Source organism: Benincasa hispida, chromosome 6 (assembly GCF_027475165.1).
Source record: "Benincasa hispida cultivar pf3 chromosome 6, pf3_genome.v1.1, whole genome shotgun sequence".
In the NCBI taxonomy this organism is placed as follows: Eukaryota; Viridiplantae; Streptophyta; class Magnoliopsida; order Cucurbitales; family Cucurbitaceae; genus Benincasa; species Benincasa hispida.
The window spans coordinates 31026951-31051768 of record NC_143483.1 but is presented as its reverse complement, the minus strand read 5'-3'; the positions used below and the strand labels follow the sequence as shown (position 1 = coordinate 31051768).

Here is a 24818-nt window from a genome sequence, read left to right as displayed (position 1 = left end):
AAAATTTATGAACCTTAAACTAGTTACGAAAGGTATGTTCGATTAATTTGGGCCCTACATAGATGAAAAAGAAGTGTAGTTAGACCATACTGTATGTTAATACGATTGAAGTAGTAATAAAATATACGAGATAAAACTTTTGTTTATGCTCGGAGTGAGCAAGGGTCGAGACAGTCCAATACTAGGGGGCAGAATAATCGGTTCAAGGCCTAACAAAAGCAAGAAAATGTTACCGACATATCTTACTTTGATTATAAGGAAAGAAGGAAGCATGTCTTATATGGATGAAATAAGTTGAAGTTAGAGATGGAAGAGGAAACAAAGTATATTACAACAGCCAAACAACACATACTAGAATGTAAAACGGATTTAAGAGAAAGTTGAAATAAAAATGAAGGTTGAGGGATTTACCAACACACTTTACAAAGGAGTCTGTGGAGAAGTCTAAAAAAATATGAGGATAGATTGGGATATAAGTGAGAATACAACAAGGATGGTTGGTGAGGAAGGTTAGGTAAACTTAAGTGCACCTAACCTCAATAAATTCAAATAGTACACCCATATTATAGCAAGTCAAAAATAAATAAATTAGGTAATGATCAGGTCAATATTAATTTAGTGGTTGAGCTAAAAAAGGACATAAATACAAGCCTCGAGATTTCAAGAAGCTATTTCATTTGAACAAATTCAACTCCAAGAAAATAAAATAAACAATTTCAATACATCTAAAATTGAAGTCAATTTTAAAGGTACAAAAATTAAATTCATTTGAATGCTGAAAACAAATTTAATGGAATGAAGAAAAAAAATTCATTCACTTAGAAAATGGGTTTAAAGGAAATAAAACTAAAAATTGTAAAGAAATGAAATTAAAACAGAAATCCTACTCAAATATGAGATTGCAGAAATAAAATTAAAACAGAAATCATACTCAAACTATAAAGAACAAATCATCATCGGCCTTCAGGGGAAAAAATAGAAAACAGACATGTTCTAGGGGTGGATTGACCCCCTACCAAGCTTCAATAACACGGTCAGCATCCCCTATCAGGAATTAACTCGCCTCCAATTTCGATAGATAATCATAAGAAAAAGGGCAAGGGAATGACACAATATTGAATCTACAAGAGGAAATCTGGATAAAAAAAAGTATGGAAAATAGTCAGGAAATAGAATAGATATCAGTAGGAGAATGAAGAACAAAGACAAATTTAATATAGTATAAATGGATAAAAAAAAATATAACCCATTAGAGTCAGTAGAAACAACAATATATGGGTTTGCTTTGGACAATCCAGAATCTGAATCGGAGAATAGAACCTTTGACAGTCCAGAATCGAAAAATCAAACATAGAAGAAAGAATATCAAACATGCAAGGAAGAATATCAAATATGCATGAGGAAGAATAGAGACGGAATTAATACAATATAAATGATAAAAGAAAATATAACCCATTCGAGCCAATGGAAAGAACAGTAGACAATAATTGTAAGAGGAAGAAAAAAAAATATAAAGGTTTGCTTTGGACAGTCCAGAATCGAAATCGAAAAATAGAACCTTCGACAGTCCAGAATTGGAAAATCAAACATGGAAGGAAGAATATCAAACATGCACGAGGAAATGAAGACAGATTTAATACAAATATTCAGCGTCGAACAAAGTAATCGAAAAAAAATAGATCTGAACAAGAAAAAAAGTAGATCTACTATAAAATAAAAAATAGTTAGATCTACCAAGAAAATGGTTAGATCTAACAATAGATCTACCGAAGTATTATTAGATCTACAAAATCGTTCGTATCTACCCGATCTAAGAAAAAAACCAAAGAAGAATATCGGGAATAGACATACATAGAAACCAAAAAAAATCATTCCAAAGCAGAGAAACCAAAAAAAGAAAAAAAGAAAAAAAAAAGACATACAGAGAAACAAAGAGATGAAGAGAAATACAACTCATTCCAACCAGAGGGAGAACGAAGAGACTAGGCGAAGAAGACAAACCAAATGGCGAAATAAGGGAAAAGATGAGAAGAGAGAAAGATGATTAATTACGCGTGATGAGAAGAGAAATGAGGCAGAATAATGAACCTGCAAATGGGACATGAAACGAGGGGATAAAACAGTGGGTTTAAAATCCACCTTTTTAAGTTAAGCGTGCATTAAACACCGAGCAGACTTTTCTAAGTCCACCCAATCCAACTCAAGACATCCATCAAACACATCCTTAGTTCAATCTTAATTTCCTTCGCTTCCAACCAATTTCATCATCTTTTGTTTACCTCCACATTTTTTTTTATTTTTCATCATGTAAACACCTAATTTCCTTCGTTCCTTTATAAATTCAAGCGGGAAATTAAACTTGGTTGGCAAGAGTATTAAAGAAAAAACCGAAATTGGAGAGTGAAAAGTTAACTAAAATAATAATAATTGATTAAAAATTAAATTTAAATTTAAGGTAAATTAGAAAGTAAAAAAATAAAAGTTGTTAAAAAATAGAAAAAGGTAAAAGAAAGGTAATTTTGAAAAATAAATTGAACACCATAGATTCAAGCCACGTGGGAGTAGAGTTGTGGGTTGTTGAAAGAGAGTGTTACACATGGAGAGAAGATTGAGTTTTCTCTTTCTTTTTTTTTTCTTTTTTTTTAAAAAATAAAAAGGAAAAAAGAAAGAAGAAGAATAAGAAGAAGGGGAGAAATCGTATGGGAGAAAACGGGAAGGAAAAATTGAACCTTATTTATACTTTTCTTAGAAATTTGGAGTTATTGAAGCATTGTGAGGAATTTTATTAGTGTTATTTGGAGTAGGTTTATTTATACAAAGAATCCAAATTTGGGATGAAATTAATGAATTCCTATGTAAGATTTTTGTTAACCTTGAGACTTGAGAGAGGTTTGGAGCCTTGCTTGGGTTTTATTGGGAGTAGAAGTATTCAAAAAATCTGATGATCCAAAAAAATCAATCAACCCAACTCAACCCGTGTCGTTTGGTTAGGTTATTAACTCATTTGGGTTGAGTTTGATTCAAATAATAGAAAATTTTATGGGTTGGGTTGGTTCATGGGTTCACTTAATATAACCCAAACCAACTCGAACCAACCCGAGTTTATTATTAACTTTAAAATATATTTTTTTATTACATATAACACATTATTTATACATATATTGATTTTAATTTTATTTAATTCAAATATTTTTTTAATAATTTATTCTTCAACAACTCTTAAAAGTAGTTTCTTTGCACTTTAGAAGAAAATTTTTACTATATAAATTAAAATTGAGTTGTTAATTTTAATTCAATATATGAAAATAATTAAATAAGATTTTTACATATTTACGTTGTGCTTCTTTTTAGAATTTTTTTTTAAAAAAATAAATGACCCGATTAACCCAAATCAACCCAACCCAAATATTTCATGGTTGGGTTGGGTTGGGTTCATTTTTTAATAAGGGTTGTTTGGGTTGAAAACATTTATAACCCGAACAATTTGGTTGGGTCTAAAAAGTCTTTCAACCCAACCCAACCCAACTCAACCCATGAATACCCCTAATTGGAAAAGAGATTTAGTTGAATGTGAAAAGACCCAATAGGGTCTCAAGTTGGGGTGTAGAAAAATTAGGGCTTTGGTACACAATTTGAAAACATACATTTGAAAATAATAAATTAAATGATAACATAGTTGTATTTCATGTTTTTAATTATGTGTTCGGTAGTAGAATTCAATTTTTGAATTCTACTACAAAAAATATTTGTATAATTATTATTTTGTAATATTTTATAATTTATAAGAAAAATTAAAATTTTGATTCTATGATTTAGGGTAATTAAAATTTAAGTTTTATGGTTTATAGTTATACTCCCTATGGTTTGATAAAAGCTTCATAATAAATAGGCCTTAAAGTCTATTTAGCAGGATTTAACAAACTATATGCACTATCGAACTAAATTCTAAATTTTAAAATCATATTGACTAACTTTTAACTTTATCCAAACTACAACAACCAAACTTAAAATTTAACCTAATTTAATTTATAATATATTACATGACATACTATATTTCTAAATGTTTTTATCTTTATTTAATAAAATTTGCATCTTAAATTTTAAAATTCAAATTCTGTATACAAAGAAAACATAAAAATGTTGTTTTCAGAATTTGCATTATTTGGATCATAGAATCCGAAGACTGTTTTCAAAAATAGAATTTGAGTTGTCTACCAAATATAAAGTAGAATTCGGATTGCAAATCAAATAAAATTTAAGTTTTTTATTATTTCAAGTATTAATTTAGTTAGATTGAATGAAAAAATTAGATCAATACTTGTGATTAATTATTATTCCAGATCAGGCAGAGATTGGAGTGATTTATATCCCGAACACATCTCATTCATAGATTGGTGGGGGGTTATTTAACTAAATATTTTTGTTGTTTTCTAGGCATATGAAATTTGATAGAAATTTATATCTTTGCATATTTTAGAAAAACATTATGACAACGTCGAGGATTACCCATGAATTTTGGTCAATTTCATGCTTTTAGCTTAATTGGTGATTTTAAAAAGGTTGGAGATCTATGATGATATCTCAAATAAGAATTTTAGAAACGCTTGTGTTTATAGAGAATATGTTCTCTTAAAAATGATTTGTAAATACTGAGATTTATGAGATTTGAGATAATAGTGGTTTTCAAACTAGTGGATCTATGTATCCATAGTGATTAGTCGTATGCTACATGAATGTATTTTTTTTGTAGTATACCAGAGAGAGATACAGGTCTTTGGGACCTACTTTAGTGCACATATAGGCTTTTGGGCCTTGTGTCGAGGTGTTTAGCTTTTTGGGGGCAGTTCTGTGTGTACGTATGACTAGATTAAATGCTCTACTACATGTCTTGAGACTACTTGATGTATAGTATGACCAACTATTGTTCTGTTGTACATATAGGGTTTACTCTACACGAAGATGACCAGAGACTGGGTACAGATTTAGTGAAAATCTTATACATGAACTAACTTGTCTCTTCTTTTCTCTAATTTTGTTTTCAAGCTTTATGATGAGTTAACTGTTTTTAAGATTATATGTTTAGGATTTGTACTGATTTACAAGTATTCAATAATATTTTTCATGCAAATAATTTTAAATAAGCAATTTTTTAATTAAAGTACTATTCCCTGGGTTTGTTAGTTCATCATTTCTTCCTAAATTTTTCCACTAGGTAGTATCAGAGTTCCAAATGTGTCTACTAGAGTTGATATATGCCACCTATCTTGATAGATATACTACACACCATTTTGTATATACATTGTCTTGACAACACATTGTAAGTATAGGTTGTTAGGTTAAAATTTTATGTTATAACTAGATTATTACAAGTGGTTGACATAATTTGATGAAATGTTACTATTTTGAACTCTAGGAAATCAAATCAGTTATATCTCGTTATCAATAGTTTTAGATTGTGTTATGTGGCACACATTGAGGTAGAATGTATGCTGGAACTAAATGTTGGGAAGTGTTTTTAATATTTTTCAAGTGTGGAAATTTCTTATTTTCAAATGAAACTCTGTCAAAGTTTTCATAGACTTTTTATTTAATACCACTACAAGAAATCACACCCATATAAATCAAATGATCGTCCTCATAAGCAGGAGTTTATAACTCACTCAGGATAAAGTTATGTTACCTATGATCATTCTAGTGAAATAAAAGTCTCTGTCATGAACGACGTTATATAACGAGACTAAACATTTCGTGGTCCGGTCTTATACAAACTTCTTTGTATAAAACATCCTCGTTCACATGTCTAATACACGAATGATCAGGATCAGACCATTTGTAACACTTTATAACACTTGTAACATGTACAAAGCGAGCCACACTCGTAGTGTCATTAAGATAAAGTTTCCCTCCTTTGTTAATATACTACAGACCATTTAGGTTATCACTTAAAACACGATCCACTTGTATGTCTCCACATACATGCTTAAGTTACAACGATAACCAAGAATCTTAGTTTATTGGTTTGTAGTTAATGCAACTAAAAAATCTCATATTTTATAAACCGAAGTGAATAAAATATCTCATATTATAAATCACAAAACTATTTGTTCATACACATGTTCACAAACTACAGGACTCTACAAGATTTAGGGCATCAACCAACATGGCAGTTAACGGATGTTGGGTAATTTAATTAAAGAGTTTAATTAATTATCCAAGTATCGTTGGAGATTCAATCTACAAGTTCATAAGGCCCCCTCTGTAGCTCAATAGGGATTTAGTTGAGAATTATTTTTTGATTAATTTGAAATGTTCAAATTAATGGAGAGAATTAATTATATATGATATAATTAATTAAATTAATTATATATGTGATATAATTAATATAATGTATTTGATACATTATAATACAAGATAATATGAAAAGAATTTGAATATGATTCAAATACTAATTATATGAATGTGATTCATGCAATTAAATTTAATATAAATATGATTTATATTAAATACCATGAATAAATTGAAAGGAATTAAATATTTGAATCACTACAAGAAAAACGGAACTCCCGATGCCGTTTTAAGGCATCGGGAGTTAGGTCGTCGGAAGAGACGGTCTCTCCCGACGAAGTAAAGGATCATCGAGAGTTCCCCGGGAACTCCCGACACCGTAAAGGTTCGTCAGGAGTTCTCCGGGAACTCCCGACGCATCCAAAACCGACGTCGGGAGAAGGGTCTGGTTTAAACCAGACCCCTTTTTTTCTCATGCACATCCAAAAATTTCTCTTTCAAAAAACCTTAACCCCCCTTGATTTTTTAGCTCGCCGCCCCCCTTCACACTGGCCGCCCCATTTTCCTTCTTCCCTTCACGCTCCCGCCACTCCCTCCTATCCCCGCCCCTCTTCACACCTGCCCTTCCCCCTTCGTGCCGCCGCCTTCCCCCTTCGCTTGCAAATTTGTTGTTTATTTTCAAGCTTTCATCAAGGTTCGTGCACATCCATTTCATTTATTTTCTCTTATTTTGTATCTTAATTTAAGCCATTGTTTTTAATTTCTAGCATGTTGGTAATGTTTAATTTTTAGCATGTTACTAATGTTGGTAATTAATGTTGCTAATATTTAATTTCTAGCATGTTGATAATCTAATGTGAATTATGAATTATGAATTATGGATTGTTGATGTTATTGTGGATTGAGTTTTTTTTTTTCCTTTTAATTCTTAAGGTTATGGACTACTTAATTTAGAAAAAAAATATTGTACTTAACGCATTTAATATTTTACAAAAGTTTAAAGAATCTATTAGACATAAAACTAAATTTTGTGTCTAATAGAAAATTGAACTTTAAATTTTGTGTCCAATAGGCTTGTAAATTTTAGAAGATGTTGAATAAATGAAAGGCCTATATTAGACACAAAATTGAAAGCTTGGAGACGTATTAAATAAAACATTTGAAAGTTGTTAAGATAATTTAAGGGGTCTAGGGACTGTTATATTCATCCTAAACTCATAAGAAATTCTCAACCGTTATATTTAATTAAGATGTGTAATTGTGCTTTTCCTTTTCTTTTGATCTTATTTTTATTATTACATTAGAGGGAGCCTTAACTTGTGATAACAAAGGAATTAAAAGGGAGACTTAAGAAAATTACATAGCAAAGGGATAGTTAGCCTAATGAGCCCCAACTATGGATTGGGCTAGAATCAAGGCCCATCCTATCATCAAGAGAAATAAAAGGCCCGCAACAATTGTTGTTTCAATATTCCTAAGGCTCAAACTTGTGTAAATAGATATGGATTTGAATTGAAAGCTCTCCACTTGGATCCATTAGAATAAAAGAAGAAAGGGTAATTGCAATAAGTGGTACTTTGGGTATTAATCAAGTGAACAACAATATATTTAAAGAATTGCAAAATAACAAAATCTATAGTAATAGACTCCATCACTAATAAACCCTTATCAGTGATAAACTTTATCATCAAAAGACTCCTACCAATGATGAAGTCTATCACTGATAAACTCTGTTTCTTTCCTCTTTCCAAGAATATTTCTTTACTATTATTCTACCCCATTATCCTATGCAGGCACTAATATTATTTTGAGATAAGCTAGCCCTTCTTACGTACTTCTCATGCAAATTTAATTTTTACTAGATTCCAATCTAAAAGATCATATAGGACTTTCAAAAATTGAAAAATAGAGGAAATTGAATTGTTTATCGATATAACATTTCAATATTTTTGTTTTATTGTAGAATGCTGTTCGGAGATGAGCTGAGACAATTGTTGAAGATGTTGTGTTTGAGAAGTGTTCTAGATGTTGTTCTCATTTTACTTCTTTATGTATTTCTGATATGAATGTTTATCGACTTCGTTTGGATATTGTAATTTTTTACTTGTAATAAAATGAACTTCATTTTCGTTTATGTGAATCTATATTTGGTATAATATGTTTCACGGGATTTCAGATCAAATTTTAAAAAATTACAAACGATATATTAAATTTTAAACTCCCCACGGATATAGGATCCCCCGACGTATTCTAAAACGGCGTCGGGAGTTAGGGGGAACTCCCGACGCCGATCAAAAGTTCGTTGGGAGATCCTCTCCCGACAGATTTCTCCCGACCAAACTCCTGACGACCGTTTATGCGTCGGGAGATTCTCTCGCGACGAATTTTCCACACTTTCCCGACGAAATATGACGTCGGGAGAAGCCATAATTCCTGTAGTGAATATAATTCAAATATTAATTATAAGAATTAGATTCATATAGTTGAATAGATTTATATTAAATGCAATGTATTATTGAGAGAAATTAAAACTATAGACTCTCTAGATTCACCCTGCACAAAAAAGTACAGAGAAGAAGAATTATTCTCCTCCCTCTCTTCCTCTCTATCTTCTTCCCTCTTCCAAAACCTAAGGCAGAGCCCACATCTCCTGTCATTCTTAATCCCTAAGGAGAATACAGGAGGCTTCGTTTGGTAGTGTCCCTTTTGGAGAAAGGGATCCGTTTTTTAGGGCGTTCTTGAAGAAAGTGTTCTTCAAAGGTATGAATATTTTTCCTCTCCTTTTTCTTTAGAAATTAGCATGTTGTAAGTTAGTTTAGAAGGTATAATCCTTCTCTTCTTTATTTTGTAATTTTGTAAAAAAAAAAAAAAAAAAAAAAAAAAAAAAAAAAAAAAAAAACATGATCCCCGCTTCGCTGCATAAACCTTCAATGGTTTTCCATCCCTCTAATGAACAATAAATCATAGTCCAATTATGATCAAACCCCTTTCGGGCCAGGAGATGGTGTCGCACCACGTTGTCCAAGCCCCGAAATCAACTCTTAAGAAAGCAATTTATCTACTTACTCTGATATTAGGGAAGGAGTGAATTCTTTCTTGTGTAGTTATGTTCCCAACTCCCCAATCAGATGAATATCCAAAATGGTAGACTTAGTGAATTGGCAATCTGGTCACTCTTACCCATACAAATCAAAGGACCCCCTTCATAAGAAGTTCACAACTCACTCAGGATTCAGGTCATGCTACCTGTGGTCATCCTGGTGAAATTTAAGTCTCTATTATGAACGGCGTTATGTAATGAGATTAAACATTTCGTTATCCACTCTTATACAAATACTTTTGTATAGAATACCCATGCTCACATATCTTCACATGATTGATGAATATTAGATCATTTATAGCACTCTACAACAATTGTAACATCTACAAAGCGGGTTGTACTCATAGTGTCACCACGATAAGGTATCCAGCCTTATCCATCTACTACAAAACATTTAGATTATCACTTAAACATAATCCACTCATATGTCTCTAAATACATGTTTAAGCTACCAGATAACTTTGGATGTTAGTTTATTGGTTTTTAGATTAATGCAACTAAATGTCGAATAAAATATCACATATTTTATTAAATAAATAAGATGTTGGTACAACATAATTACAAATTATAGGACCTACGAGATTTAGGACATCAACCCCAACACTTAAATCTAATTACTTAGATCTATTTACATTTTCCACTAAATTCCTCAAAATATTTACATAGCTCGAAACCCAAATCCCATGGGGTGTGCTCTGACTCAAACAAATTCTACCAATGGATCATCAAAATCCATGACAAACACAAAACCAAAATAGAGATCATCAAGAAATACCTAATCGACAATGGAGAAGTACTAGAGCCACTCTCTTGCATTTGATGATCAAGAACATGATATCTTGAATCATCACAATAAAAGCCTCTGTCATCATCATCGCCATTATTGCCATCACCATTGTTGCCACCAGCACCACCTTGTTCTTCCATTGCCATCGAAGGGGCAAAACTCTCGATCGTCTGAGGATCATCTTGATAATAAACCAACCGAACTCCATAGGCATATGCATTAGGAATGTGAAGCTCCATGTCGTTGCCAGGATCAAAACGATAGCCATAGGATAAGGGGAGGTGGATAGCCCAAGTGTGGTGGGCATGGATGTTGATTGAGTCACGGTGGAGGCCGAGCATTCGGTAGCGATGCGTTCGGGATGTGGTTTTGTTGATGAGTTGGAGAGATGGAGAGTCGTTTAGGTCAGTGATCAAGTGAGTGAAAATGGCAAAGACTGTGATGCCAAGAAGAATGTTGTTGATGTTGGGAACTTGGAAGGTTAAGGGTGAGTGTGTTGTGAAGAAGTGTAAGCATCTGGGGAGTTGGTTGCCTACCAAACACAAGCTGCCTAAGCCATCCCCACTCCATTTCTGTGCCAATGGAAGAACATAAAATCTTTCTTACAATTCAAAGAAAAAGAGAGAGAAAAGAGAACTTTTTCTAAGATTTTGTAGGTTTCATTTCATAACTATTAAATTTCGGAAATTAACTAAGTCTTTATTTATTATCTACTTTTTTTAAACAATGTTTAGAAAATATATGTCAAATCTAAAAACTAACCTTTCGTTTGATATGATGACTCCATTTTTAGTTTTCTATTTTTTAAAATTTGTACTTGTTTCATTCCAATTTTTTAATTATATTTTCTTCTATTTTAAAAACACACTTAGTTCTCTAACCAAATTCTAAAAATAAAAATAAATATTTTAAAAATACTAGTAGAAAGTGGATAACAAAACATATAAATTTATCGGTTAATGTAAACACTCAAAAATCAAAAACCAAAAATAAAAAACCAAAGACCAAAGACCAAAGACCAAAGACCAAATGGTTATCAAATAAAGTCTAAAAACAAAATTTGAAACTTTTTTAATTTAGCTAGAAATAATATAAATTTTAAAATAACCACGATTTTTAAAAACTAAAAATAAAAATCTAAATAGTTATCAAATAGAATGGGAGTTTTTCTCTAACTCACCCTTAAAATTTTTAGGTATGTAGTAAAAAAAATTCAAATATAATAATTTTCAATTCATAAGGTAATGACCTTATCCAGGATCTAATATTCTACAAGTTTCATTGACATTATATAAATGGTGTAGTGTGGATAGATTGTCTCGTGAGATTAGTTAAGATATGTGTAAGTTGACATAACCATTATGATTTTTTCTTTTTTTTTTTTACCATTTCCTAAAAAATGTTTGCCTTCGGTCTTTGGAACTCTCTCATGGTCTCTGATATCTCCAAAGTGATAAAAAAAAAATACTTTTTCAAATATGGTTCCCAAGATTGGGATAAACTTCATAATCATTTCTACACTATGTTTCATCCCATAAATAAAAAAATAAAAAACCAACCTAAACTCTTAAAAAATTTAGAAGTATAGGTTTCTAAGTTGAAACTAAATCGAAAACATACTAATTGAAGCACAATGACCAAAATAAAAGGTAAAATAAAATCACAATAACAAATTATAAACTTTTAAAACATGGTTAAACTAAAGGCAACTAATTAAACCCATAGACGAGAATGGCTTAAAATGAAAATTTTAAATTATAATGACCAAATCGAAATTAAATCAAAACAGGTTAAACTATAGTAATTAAATTGATACTAAACGTCTAAGTTAGGAACAAATTTGTAATTTAACGAGAGAGGGAAGAAAAAACCTGGAGAAGGCTCATCCTAAAGTCAGTAGAGAGATTGGAACAGCCAGCCATACGAATATTAGTAGAGCATTCTAATTTGTCCAATCCACAAACCTCAAGCAATGCACAACAATTGGTGAGAATCATAGTGGGTGCCATTTCAAACATGGAAACATCAGGAGTCCTCACCAAAGACTTACAATTGGTGGCATAGAAACTTTTCAATTTCTTGGGAAATCCTTGGATGAACTCAAGCCTTCCACAATTCTCCACACTCAGCTCACTCAGTTTCAACAGCCCACAAATTTCATTCCCCAAAACCCTCAAATTTTTGTTGCCCCCAAGATTCAACTTCTTCAGCTCACTCAAGCTCCCAAGATCAATTGGAATTGACACAAGATTGCAATTTTCTAGACTCAACTCTGTTAGAGAGCTCAAACCTTGTAATGAAGATGGAAGAATTAGGGATGCGCATGTTTGGTTTGGTCTTTGCATTGCCCATGATACTAGCCGCCATGGCAGCGATACTGAGCTTCTCGATCTGTTAAGAATGCACACGAAAAATAGTATGAACGGTCAAGGACTTCAAATTATTGTTTAATATTTTTAAAAATATCGATGGAAGAAATGTTTATATGCTTAATTTTTAAAAACTAAAATGAAAAACTAGTGTTACCAAACAAGGTCCGAGCATTTCGAAAGTTCAGTTTAGAGATGAAAATTAATGTTTTAAAAGTTTAAAGACGAAAGCAAAAAATAAACAAACACGTTATATAATATAACTATAAAAGATTAACATACCCTGTGGAGTTACAACCACATAGAGACAAGTCAGTGAGGTTTTTCAACTTGACAATGGAGAAAGGGACGTGAGAAATGGCGGTTCGGTCAGCGAGAAGGGTGGTGAGGGACTCGAGGCGGCCGAGGTCGTCGTGGAGGCGGTCGATCTTGGAGCAGCCGGAGATAGTCAAAGTTCGAAGGGAGTGGAGGTTGTAGATGGAGGTTGGTAAAGAGGAAAGATTTGTGCAGTTTTGGAGGTTGATGAGAAGAAGCTTACAAAGTTGGCCAATGGAGGGGTGGAGACTTGATAAGGCTATGCAGTTCTTGAGCTTCAGCTGCTCTAGGTTTGGGAGCTTTGTGAAGTTTGGTGATTTCTTTAGCTTTTGGGAATGGCTTAGGTTTAGAACTTTTAGATTCTCAAGAATCTGCCAAAACATATGTGAGAAAGAGATGTAGTTATAAATATATATGCTCTTGTTTTTTAAGGAATATTAAATTCTCAAGATATATACTTTTGACTTGGAGATCAGAAGTTTTAGTTCTTCCACCATATATAATGTTGAATACACATAATAAAAACTTTTACAGGCAATTCCTTATTTGATAATTATTTGAGCCTCATTTGATTTTTTTTTTTTTTTTTTTTTTGAAATAGCTCGTAATCGACTCCTTCCATCTATAGATTTCTTTGTTTTTTTTTTTTTTTTTGTCAATTTTGTAACCATGTTTTTAAAAATCAAGCCAAGTTTTGAAAACTTAAATATAGTATTTAAATTTTAAATACCTATTTTTGTTTTCGAAATTTAGATAAGAATGCAATACAATACGTTTACTTAGGAAATATGAAAATCAATATAAGAAATTTAAAGGAAACAAGAACAATATTGAAAAACTAAAACTCGAAAATCATTACCAAATGGAGTTTTGGTTTTTTAAAGCTAAGCCTATAAACACTACTATCTACATATGAAACTCTTTGTTCTGCTATCTACATTCTAATCATATTTTCAAAATCCATGTCAAAATTTAAAAACTAAGAGCCTATTCTATAACTAATTTAAGTTTTTAGTTTTTGATTTTTTTTTGTTTTCTGTTTTCAATTCTTTGTTTTTTGTTTTTTTAAAAACAAAAACCACTCATTGTTTTGTAATTGGAGCTTGTTTGGTAATGTTTTAGTTTTTTAATTTTTTTTTTTTTTATAAAAAGAATAATGTGATTAGTTTTTTGTTTTATCTTTTGTAAAATGTAATAGCAACCTATTTTTATAATATTATTTAGACCTATTTGGATAACACTTAGAAATCCTCATTTTAACATTTTAGAAAGTCAATGTAAACACATTCTAGCCAACTAATATATGTATGGTCAAAACCTGGCCAATTTGTTTTTTTTAAAAAAAAAAAAAAAATCCTTAAAACAATTAAGAATAAAAAGAGAGAAAAAACAAAGGAAAACCCATATGAATTATAAATTCACACCCCACCTTTACTTCCCATTCGAGCTCTTCTTGGTCAACTTGGTTTCTTTTCAAGACAGTTTTCAAAAACCTTTTTTTTTCCAGTTTTTCTTGATAAATTATAAAATATTTTTTAAGTTTTGAGAAAAATGAATTGATTACGAAACAAATTTGTTTTTTAATAAATAAAAACAAAAGCAGAAAACTAAAATCAACTGGTTACAATATAGCTAACTAGTTTTTAAAAACTTATATCATTGATCAAGAGATTTGGATCCCTCCAACTCCAAACAAATATTACTTACTTTTAAGTTCTACTTCAAAAAATATTTTAGAGTTATATATTAAACAGTAGGTTTAAATCTCATTTGGGTCCTTGAATTTTTTAAAAAGTCCATTCTAATCCTTGAACTTGGAAAAAGTGCTTAGTTTGGTTCCTCCTATTAAGATTTTGTTAACTCTAAAACATAATGGTGAGATAACTTTTATTTTTGGATGATTAGGCTATCAAATAAGTTAGCAATATTAACAAAAATAGACTTTCAATTTTGAATTATGTGGTAAAGTGATTTTTTATAGGAGATTTTAAAAGTCATTTTGCGTCCAAGATTTTGGATGTTCACTATCTTGATAGGTTAGTTGTTGATATTTTACTTCACTTTCATCTTGCTCAACTCATACTAGATACAATTTCATCCTTCAAACATATTTCTTATTTAAAAAATTAACATAATCTTAATAGTATAGACCAAAATAAATACTTTTTAAAAATTTAGGAACTAAAATGAACGTTTTCAAAAGTTTAAGTGCTAAAATAGAACCAGACTTAAAGTTCAAGAATCAAAATAGTATTTCAACAAAATACATAGATTTAATAAAAGGTAGCTTTTTTCACCTTTTATTTTAAAAATTACCAAAACGTTATGAATATCAAATTTTGTTTTCTTCATTTAAATCATGTTTTGTATACAAACGTCCCCACGTTGTTTATTTATTTATTTATTTATTATTATTATTATTATTATTATTTGAAGCAATGCGCAGTCTATTTTAATCGTTAAACTTCACATTCTCGTATATTTTGAGTATAGTACAGAACTCTTTTCAAATAATAATATCGTAATATTAAAAAGACATAAAGTCGTATATGTTGGTAGAGATGTCTACAAGATGGGACGGATGCTATTCCACATTCTTGTCCCTGCTCCCCATTTCATTCCCCATCCCGTGAAATTTTTCACAGGGATCGGGGTAAGGATTCACTGCGGGAAATTTGCAGGGATCGGGTTCTTCGCAAGAAATTTTTTCTTTTACTTTTTTATAAAAAATAAAAATAAAAATAAAACCAATTAATTTAAATCAATGAGCAAATTTTAATTAAATAATTAACTTTATCACCAAATTATTTATTATGTATAGTTTTATATAATAATTTAGATTTAAGGATAAATTACTCAAAATTTGACCTAAAAAAGTTAATTAATTTTTTTTAGTAGAAAGAAATAAATAGAAATCAAATTATTCATGTATATAATCTAAATTTAAAAATATTCATTATCTTATCCAATAAATAATTAAATTTGAAATTTAAATGTAATATTTAAATAATAATAATAATAACATAACATTATAATAAATAAATATGTAGAAGGAAACGGGACAAGGAATGTCCCCATCCCCTTTTAGCTCATAAGAATCTTTTTCCCTACTCCCTCCCCCATTTTCTACCTAATTAGGAAATCCCTGTCTTGTTCGGGGAGGGACCCCGGTGGGCCTTCTCCTCGTGGAGAAAATAGACACCTCTATGTGTCGGTACATTTTAAAGCGTGGTTTTAAAAATCTACTTGGAAATTTTTTTTTTTTTTTAAGTCCTAAATTTTGAGTTTAGTTTCTATTTGGACCCAAGTTTTGAGTTTGATTTCAATGTAGTCTCTAAATTTCAAAATATTATAATTTTACTTGAGTTTTTTTTTCTAATTTGGTCCCTAAATTTCAAGATTTACGTTTTTAACCTCAAACAATTTTCACTAAATACTCACTATAAGTATTTAGTGTTAATATCTATTAATTAAAAAATTAAAATTAATTAATTTCTATATTATTTCATCATTATTAAATTAATTTTCTAATTTTACTCCAGAATTTTTTTAAAATTAATTAATAGACATTAGCATCAATAATTGGAGTGAATATTTACTAAAAGAAATCAATGTTAAAAGTGTTAATATGGAAACTTAGGGATAAAATTAAAACAAACCTGGATCTCAAGAGTAATATTGTAATATTTTGAAACCTAGATATTAATAAATTGAAATCAACTCAAAACGTTAAGAATTAAAAATGTAACATTTTAAAACGTAAGAACGGAATAGAAACTAAAGATAAATAAAAATGAAAATCAGTAGAATGGAAGTTTTGAAAAGAAATATATTACCTGTGAATCCGTCCAAGTCCAAGGTTGTATCAAGCTGCTATATCTCATGTCAATAACAACAAGGTTTCGTTGATAAAAACAGGTTGGAATAGAGTTCAAAGGGAATCCATGCCAACAAATCCACCTTAATTCTTTGCTGATTATATGCTCAAAGCTTCCAATGAGATTCACATAGTTGAGTTTGAGTAACCTTAGATTTCTCATTTTCCCAAATGCTTCCACTTTGAATTTCTCCTTGTTTCCTTCACCCATGTCTATTGCAAAGCCTTCCAAGTTTTTACTTCCCTGACAAAAGGGTTGAAAATATTTTCAAATATAGTAAAACTGTGATATTATCATCGGAATGCAGCATTTACCGTATGATTAGCCAAGATGTTGAGAGCCTCATGATGAAGACAAATCCTGGATCGTCTTCCAGGTTCCTTCAAGCAACTTTGCCTAACAATCTCCCTCCCTGTATCTCTAACCAAATCATGCATCTTCAACCTCCCACTACTAATCTCAACCCCAATCAAACACCTCCATTTCAATTCTCTCAACCCTGTTTCTCCATACATTCCACATCCATCCATAATCTTCACTACCAATTCCTCTTCCATTCCCACAAAATAGCAGCACACATCCAGAAATATCTCCTTCTCCATCTCTCCCAACCCTTCATACCCTAATCGAAGCTTCTCCTGCAAATTCCCCGCCGGAATCCTCTTCAATTTCTCCATTGCCGATCTCCATTCCTCCACCGGTCTCCCTCCGAAGAATGACCCCCCTAGAATTTCCAGAGCCAGAGGAAGATTTCTGCAGTACGAAACGATCGATTTCGAATATTCCACAAACTCCGCCGGTGGATTTCGCTCTCGGAATGCGTGGTAGCTGAAAAGCTCCAGCGATTCCTCCTCGGTTAACGGATTCGAATCGGCATTGTATAGTCTGTCCACTTTCAGAGTGTGGAGGATCTGTTTGTTTCGTGTTGTGATTACGATTCGGCTTCCGGTTCCGAACCATTCCCGCTCTCTTGCGAGTGCGTTTGCTTGTTCGATTCGATCTACGTCGTCGAGGATTACTAGCACCTTTTTGTGGCGGAGTCTTTCCTGGATCTGGACGACGGCGGAGTCGGGGATGGCGGAGGAGCGGGAGCGGCGGAGGTTGAGGAGATCGGAGAGGAGAGTTTGTTGGAGGCGGAGGAGGCCGTCGGGAGAGGAGGTGGAGATGGAGTTGATGTTGGGGAGGAAGGATCTGGAAGGGAAGGAGTGGAAGAAATGGTTGAAAAGTGCTTTGGAGAGAGTGGTTTTGCCAATGCCGCTCATGCCATAGATGCCGAGGAAGAGAGTGGAGTTGTTGGTGGAAACCGCCATTAATGAAGTTAAGTGTTGCAGGCGAAGCTGGATGCCGACGGGGTAGATGGCGACTTCCAAATATGTTACACTTAATTCGCTCTCTATCCTTTCCACTATTTTCTTTATGAATTTTCCTTCGTGCCTAAATTCAACAACAACGAATATCATTTGAAATATACTCATTTTTTTTTCAAAGAATGTTGAAAGTAAGTCTAGTTAAGATGTATTATCGACCTAAATATGATACACATTTGAGTCTTTTCTCCTCAATGTTATGTTGTGGATATTGTTAGTTTAAATTTTGAATCTATTTTATATGGAACTTCCAAAATCTTATAAGCATTTTCATATTTTATTATGAACTTAGAATTTCATTTCATTTTGATTAAGTAATAACTTTAATGTTCATTAAAGATAACCAATTTTTCCACCTAGACGGGTCTTCAGAACGGAAAAAAATTGGATGCAAAATGGCATCTCAGCCTTGTCCCGCCCCATAAACATCTCTAATGTTCATGTGTTTGGTGTATAAGTATTTCAATATGTTTCCAAAAATCTATAAATTGAATGTTATATTTTTTTTTTGAAAAATCAATCATAACCTTCCTTTCTCTCTCTCTTTCCCAATTATTTTTCTTTTTTTAAAAAAAAAAAAAAGAAAAAATAGATTTGAAAACCCAATCCTTGTGGGTCCCCTTGTTTTTGATATGCAAAGATGTATAGTTGTTCATTTTGTCTCCTCAAAGGGCTAGGTTGTTGATTAAAGCACATCTTGTCACATCATTTAGACTTTGAGGGTGTACATTTGATTTTGTTAGATTCTTCATTCGAACCATATATTATTAAATATTCTCGTCTTTCTTAATAATATTTTGTAAAATCTTTTATTCATAAATGGCCCATAGTGTTCAAATCTATTCATTAGCATCCAAATCCATAGCCATTTATGCTTCATTTACAAGGTGGGAGGAAGGAGAATTAAGATGAAAAATGGATAAAAAGAGAGAGAAAAAGAAAATTGCAAATATAGACAAAGTCTATCTATCGTGATATGGTCTATCATTGATAGACTCCTATCAATAATATGGTCTATCTCTGATAGATTATTTAAATTTAACCATATTTATAATTTTTTTACATTATATTATATTTACTAATACTTTGAATTTAATATCTATATTTACGACTATCCTTCTAAAAAAAAATGTTTGGGGAAGAATGAAATGAAGCACAAAGAACAAATTATACATATACTTCCAAACCTGTTTTTAGAAAGTGCTGAAAAAATCTGTTTTCAAAATTAAAATAATCGAAAGCAGTTATGACTTTTAAAATGTTATTATATAAAACAATTTTAGGAAGTACTAGCCAATTGGAAACTTCAGGATGCTTTCTTAAACAACCATTTTATTTTTTTATTCATCGTTGACCGTTAAAAACTAATTAACTATATATATATAAACAAAATATCACTCAATTTTCAAAACATTAATATTGGTAACCGATAGATAACGGATAGAAGTCTATTATCCTTCGAAAAAGCAGGGGCATTTTTATCCAACAAACCCTCCCCATTTTCTTCTCTAAAATCTTTAATTTCCTTCTTAGAGAGGAAAAAACAACTATTTTTATTTAAAATGAATTTTAGTAATGATATTGAAACATGTGTTCAACCAAAAAATTCTGTTAAGAGGAAGTGAAGAAAGCCTTTTATTCCAAAAACTTTTTTTAGAGACTTGAGCACTTCTAAACAATTTATTGTTAGACGTATTTAAATAATAATATGTATGATTAAAATATGAATTATGTATGTGGATTAATATTTTATCACATTGGTTTATTTTATTAGACTGAGTCTTATTATGTAATCTAATTAATTAAAACTCTATACTCTTAATTGAGTATGGACTTAATAGATAGAAGTTTAAATAGGAACCCTCTTTAGGGTATATAAAGAGACGTTAAGTTATGGTCCCCAATATACCAAAACAATAAGCACTCAGATTTTTTTTAATCTCGTTTAGAGAGATCCTTACTAAAGGTCTTTAGAGTTTTAATTGAAAAAGATAATAGTCACTTTATAACCATCATCAAATTTTTAATAGAATTTGATATGTTATTCTTGACAATTTGACATGAATGATTGTATGGTTAGTCTATTCTATATAGATTAAAAGCATTTTTGCTGACACTAATCTCCTGAAAAACTGGACAATTTTTTAAAATAATCTTTTTTAATAAATAATGACAAAAATAGGATTGGGGGGAAATATTTCCAAAAATAGGTGTTTTGGAAAAGTATAGACAGATTTAGGGTAGTGAAATCGTGTACCCGGTACACGATTTCCATGTGGCAGATCACATCAGCTGACTGGTTGACCATTTAATCCATGTGGCAGACTCAATCTCTCTCTCACAATCTCGCTCTCTCTCAATCTCGCTCTATCTTACAACCTCACTCTATCTTACAATCTCAATCTCGCTCTCTCTTACAATCTTGCTCTCTCAATCTTTGAACTTTGAACCTTGAACCATATAATACATGTTCAGATAAAATTCTGATGTTTAACCTAATTTTTATACTTTAAACAAAAGAACTATTAATACAAACAAAAAAATAATACAAATATAAACATAAACTCATAATGCAAACCTTCTAAAACTCAAAAAGAACTATTAATTGTAAAACTCATAAGCGAACTCGTGTACCCTAGTCAGCTGACGTGGATTAAATGGACTCCACATGGAAATCGTGTATCGGGTACTACCCTAAATATGTCAATATTTTTCCAAAACACCTATTTTTGAAAATATTTCTCCCCTCTCCCACTCTATTTTTGTAATTATTTATTAAAAAAACATTATTTTAAAAAAAATTCTGAAAAACTGATGGTTTCAATGAAACCCTAATTAAAAGAATATATAAAGGAAAAAACAAACTTACAATGTATTTGATTAAATAGATATTTTTCTTTATTTTATTATTATTGTTGTTATTACTATTTTTTGCAATTTTTTGCAATTTTCCGAGGAAAGAAAAAAAATGAAGATAATACGTACCCATTCGCGAACTGCCTCAAATCCCAGCCGGACAAGCTAGCGGCCTCTGTGAGCGCCGCCCTCCACCGCCGCACCTCGACCGAATCTACACCAAATCTCTCTTCGTGCTTCTCAAACGCCGCCGCAAACCTGCCTCTCTGCTTCCGAACGTCCGATGGATCCACCTCATAGAAGATCGGGAGAACCAGTTGGCCATCCGCCTTCCGGCACTCCACGATCTGGGCGATCTCCTCCAGGCACCACCGTGAATCGGCGTAGCCTTCGGAGAACACCACCACGGCGATCCTCGATTTCCGAATCGCTGCTATAAGCTCTGAGCCTATGGCCTCTCCTCGCCGGAGTTCGACGTCGTCCCGAAACGTGTTGATTCCGGCGCCGTAAAGGGCGTAGTAGAGATGATCGGTGAATTTCCGACGAGTGTCTTCGCCTCTAAAGCTTAAGAAGACGTCGTACGCCCACCGTCTGGTGGTCGGAGATGAGGCGGCGTCCACCATTGATGGAACCTTGCGCGTTCTCCTAATGGAGAAATGATGATGGTGATAGGACAGCTTGCACCATTCATATATATATGGGATTTTGAAAGTGAAATTAATAGTTTTTTTTAATATTACTCTATAAATATGATTTTAATGGGTAGAGGTTTTTGTAAATAATTTTTATTATATGTCATGTCAATCCACTTCATCTAATGATATTAATGTAGGTCCACAAATATTATAAAGATAAATTTATAATATGAACAAGAAGAGTATTATATTGATGTGGTATTAGAAAAAATATGAACAAGAAGTTTATCTTCTTCAACTTCTTTTGATGAATCTACTATCATTGCTATCATGTTCTTTGTCGTCTTAGTGCTTTGTTAAGTGAAGACTTTACTGAAGGAGAAGAAGTACTCAAAATGAGACACACCGTCCATTGTTGAAATAGAGAACCCAAAAACGCCATTTTCGCATTATTTGCATTGAAGATATCGTATTCAATAAATGATTGTGTTTAGATATGCATGATAATTCATGGCCAGAAGTTAGATCTCAACGTTTATTTATTTTATTATAAAAATCAAAATTAAATAATTACATACAAAATATTAAATTAGTATTAATAATTATTTAATACTAGTAATTCATTTGTAAGTATATTTTAAATATAATATCGGTAAGTTTTACCAATTTTTGTTGATGGAAAATCTAATTAAGTAATTAAACGTAAAGTAACAATTTGATGTAATTAATTAAAAATAGTATTATTTGATATATTGTTATCTTAATCAACTAATTGATCATTTACAATGAAATAATTTAATTTAATTACTAAAAATAATCAAATAAGTTTAGATTCAATTAGAAGATTAATTTTAATAAAAACAACTGTATTAAGTTTAAATAATTTATTGATAATTGATAATTAATTAAAAAGTAAAATCTTGTTAAAGAAATGCTAAGATGTCTATAGAAAAACTCATGAAAAAAAAATCGTGAAACAAACATTGAAACATGTCCTAAGGAATTATTTGATGTGTAAAGGGGGCAAAATAATCTATTTATAGTGTTTATAACATGCAGAAGAAATTTCAATTTCAATTTTAAGGATTTTTTTTAAGATCATTATATGTGCTTTTTCAATATAAGAATATTTAAAATATTACATTGTGAGCATACTTCTAATCAAACTCTAATTACATCTCAAAAAAGAAAAAAGTGGTAAGTTAAAAAATAATGTATTTTTTAAAAGTAAGGATAAAAATAGGATATATAAGAAAGAAATTACAAAAGTGGAGGGAAAAAGTATTGACAAAAATAGGTTAGCAAAATCGTGTACCGGTATAGGATTTTTACGGCCGCTAATAAACTCATGGACGGGGTCCATGAATTCCATATTTTTATTATTTTTTTATTGCTTTTTGATTAAAGTGGATAACAAATCAATTTGAATTTCATGGTAAAACAAATCTACGTGAAAAAAATCTAAATTCTACAGAATTTCAAAAAAACACTAAAAAAATAAAAGAAGATGACATAAGTTGGGAAAAATGTGAAAAAAATATATTTAGTGGCTAGAAATTTGATTCAATTTTTATTTTACCGTAGGTATTTAAGAATTTGAATTTTACATAAAAGATTCTCCAAAAATGCAAAAAAAAAAACATTAAAAAAGAAAAAATAAAAGACGGAAAAATAAAAGAAGAAACAAAAATTGGGGAAAATGTAGAAAAAAAATAGATTTAGTCTTAATTCGTGGCTAAAAATTCGAGTCAATTTTTTTTATCGTAGGCATTTAAGTATTTGAATTTCACAGTAAAAAATTCTCCGAAAATACAAAAAAACACTACAAAATAAAAGAAGAAACAAAAGTCGGGGAAAAATGTGAAAATAAAATAGATTTAGAATTAATTCGTGGCTAGAAATTCAATTCAATTTTTATTTTATTGTAGACCTTTAAAATTTTGAATTTCACAGTAAAAAGATTCTCCGAAAATACAAAAAAAACATTAAAAAAAATAAAAGAATAAGACAAAACTTGAGAGAAAATGTGGAAAAATAAAGATTTGGCCTTAAATCATGGACGGGTACACCATTGACTCAAAACTGGTGAACCCCGTCCACATTTCACAATCCTATTTTTATCAAAAGTTTCAAATCAACCCTATTTTTGTCAATAAATATTAAAATAACATTATTTAAAAAATATATATCTCAAGAAAAAAAGAAAATCTAACTCAAATTCAGATATAATATATACTAAATGTCATGACAAGAAGTAAATTTTAGATTAAATTATAAGTATAGTTTTTTTAACTTTTTTTAAATCTCGTTTGATAATCATTTTGTTATTATTATTTTATTTTATTTTAAAATTAAGCCTATAAATATTATTTTCACTTCAAAATGTCTTCTTTTGTTATTTATTTTTCACTGATGATTTAAAAAATCAAGCGAAATTTTAAGAACTAAAAAAGTAGTTTTCAAAAAATTGTTTTTGTTTTTTAAATTTGGCTAAGAATTCAACTATTGTATTTAAAAAGATACAAATTATTGTAAGAAATGTTGATAAAATAGGCTTAATTTTCAAAACCAAAAACCAAATAATTAATAAACGGGCCTTAAGTTCTGTATTTAAAAGACAAACTTTAAAGCACGTCAAGTAATTTTTTGGGCAAATGCACTTTTGATCTCCACGATTGGAGTTGATGTTTATTTGATTCCTGAGATTTCAAAAGATACATATTAGTCTCATTGTTTGCAAAAATAGTCCTAGATAGTCCCTAACTTAATTTTAAATTAACGGATTGTTGATTTGATGACATAGATACTAATTGTATTCGATGATATGTTAATTATTTTTTTTATTTACTTGGAAAGTCATTTAAAAATGGTGGGAAACTTTGACGGTGTAACAAATGGGGGAGTTTTTGGGCTGAATGATTCAATACTGATTTTAATTCATTTTTTAAATGATTTTTCATGTAATAATAATAATAATAATAATAATAATAATAATAATAATAATAATAATAATAATAAAACCTTCTTAATACGAAGTTTATTGATATAAATATGAAAATTAGTAGAAAATGTTTGAAAGCCTCTACATTTTACAAGTTTCCACTAATGACAAAAGGTTGAATAAAAACCACAAATTAAAAGCAAAAGGAAATGGCAAGAATAAAAGAGAAATGCACTAATATGAACCTTATACAAGTAAAAACATAGCTTAAGAAACATGATAATA

At 30.7% G+C, this 24818-nt stretch overlaps 1 protein-coding gene across 1 annotated transcript; it reads right to left on the bottom strand.

Annotated features, from left to right (window-relative positions):
* Positions 1-10441: 10441 nt before the first annotated feature.
* LOC120079828 (disease resistance protein RPV1-like) lies at positions 10442-21670 on the bottom strand. The gene is given in 7 exon segments (XM_039034243.2): positions 10442-10627; positions 10629-10744; positions 12044-12563; positions 12824-13227; positions 16693-16977; positions 17049-18168; positions 21087-21670. Coding segments are annotated over 7 exon segments (2982 nt in total). The 5' UTR covers positions 21581-21670; the 3' UTR covers positions 10442-10584.
* Positions 21671-24818: the final 3148 nt, after the last annotated feature.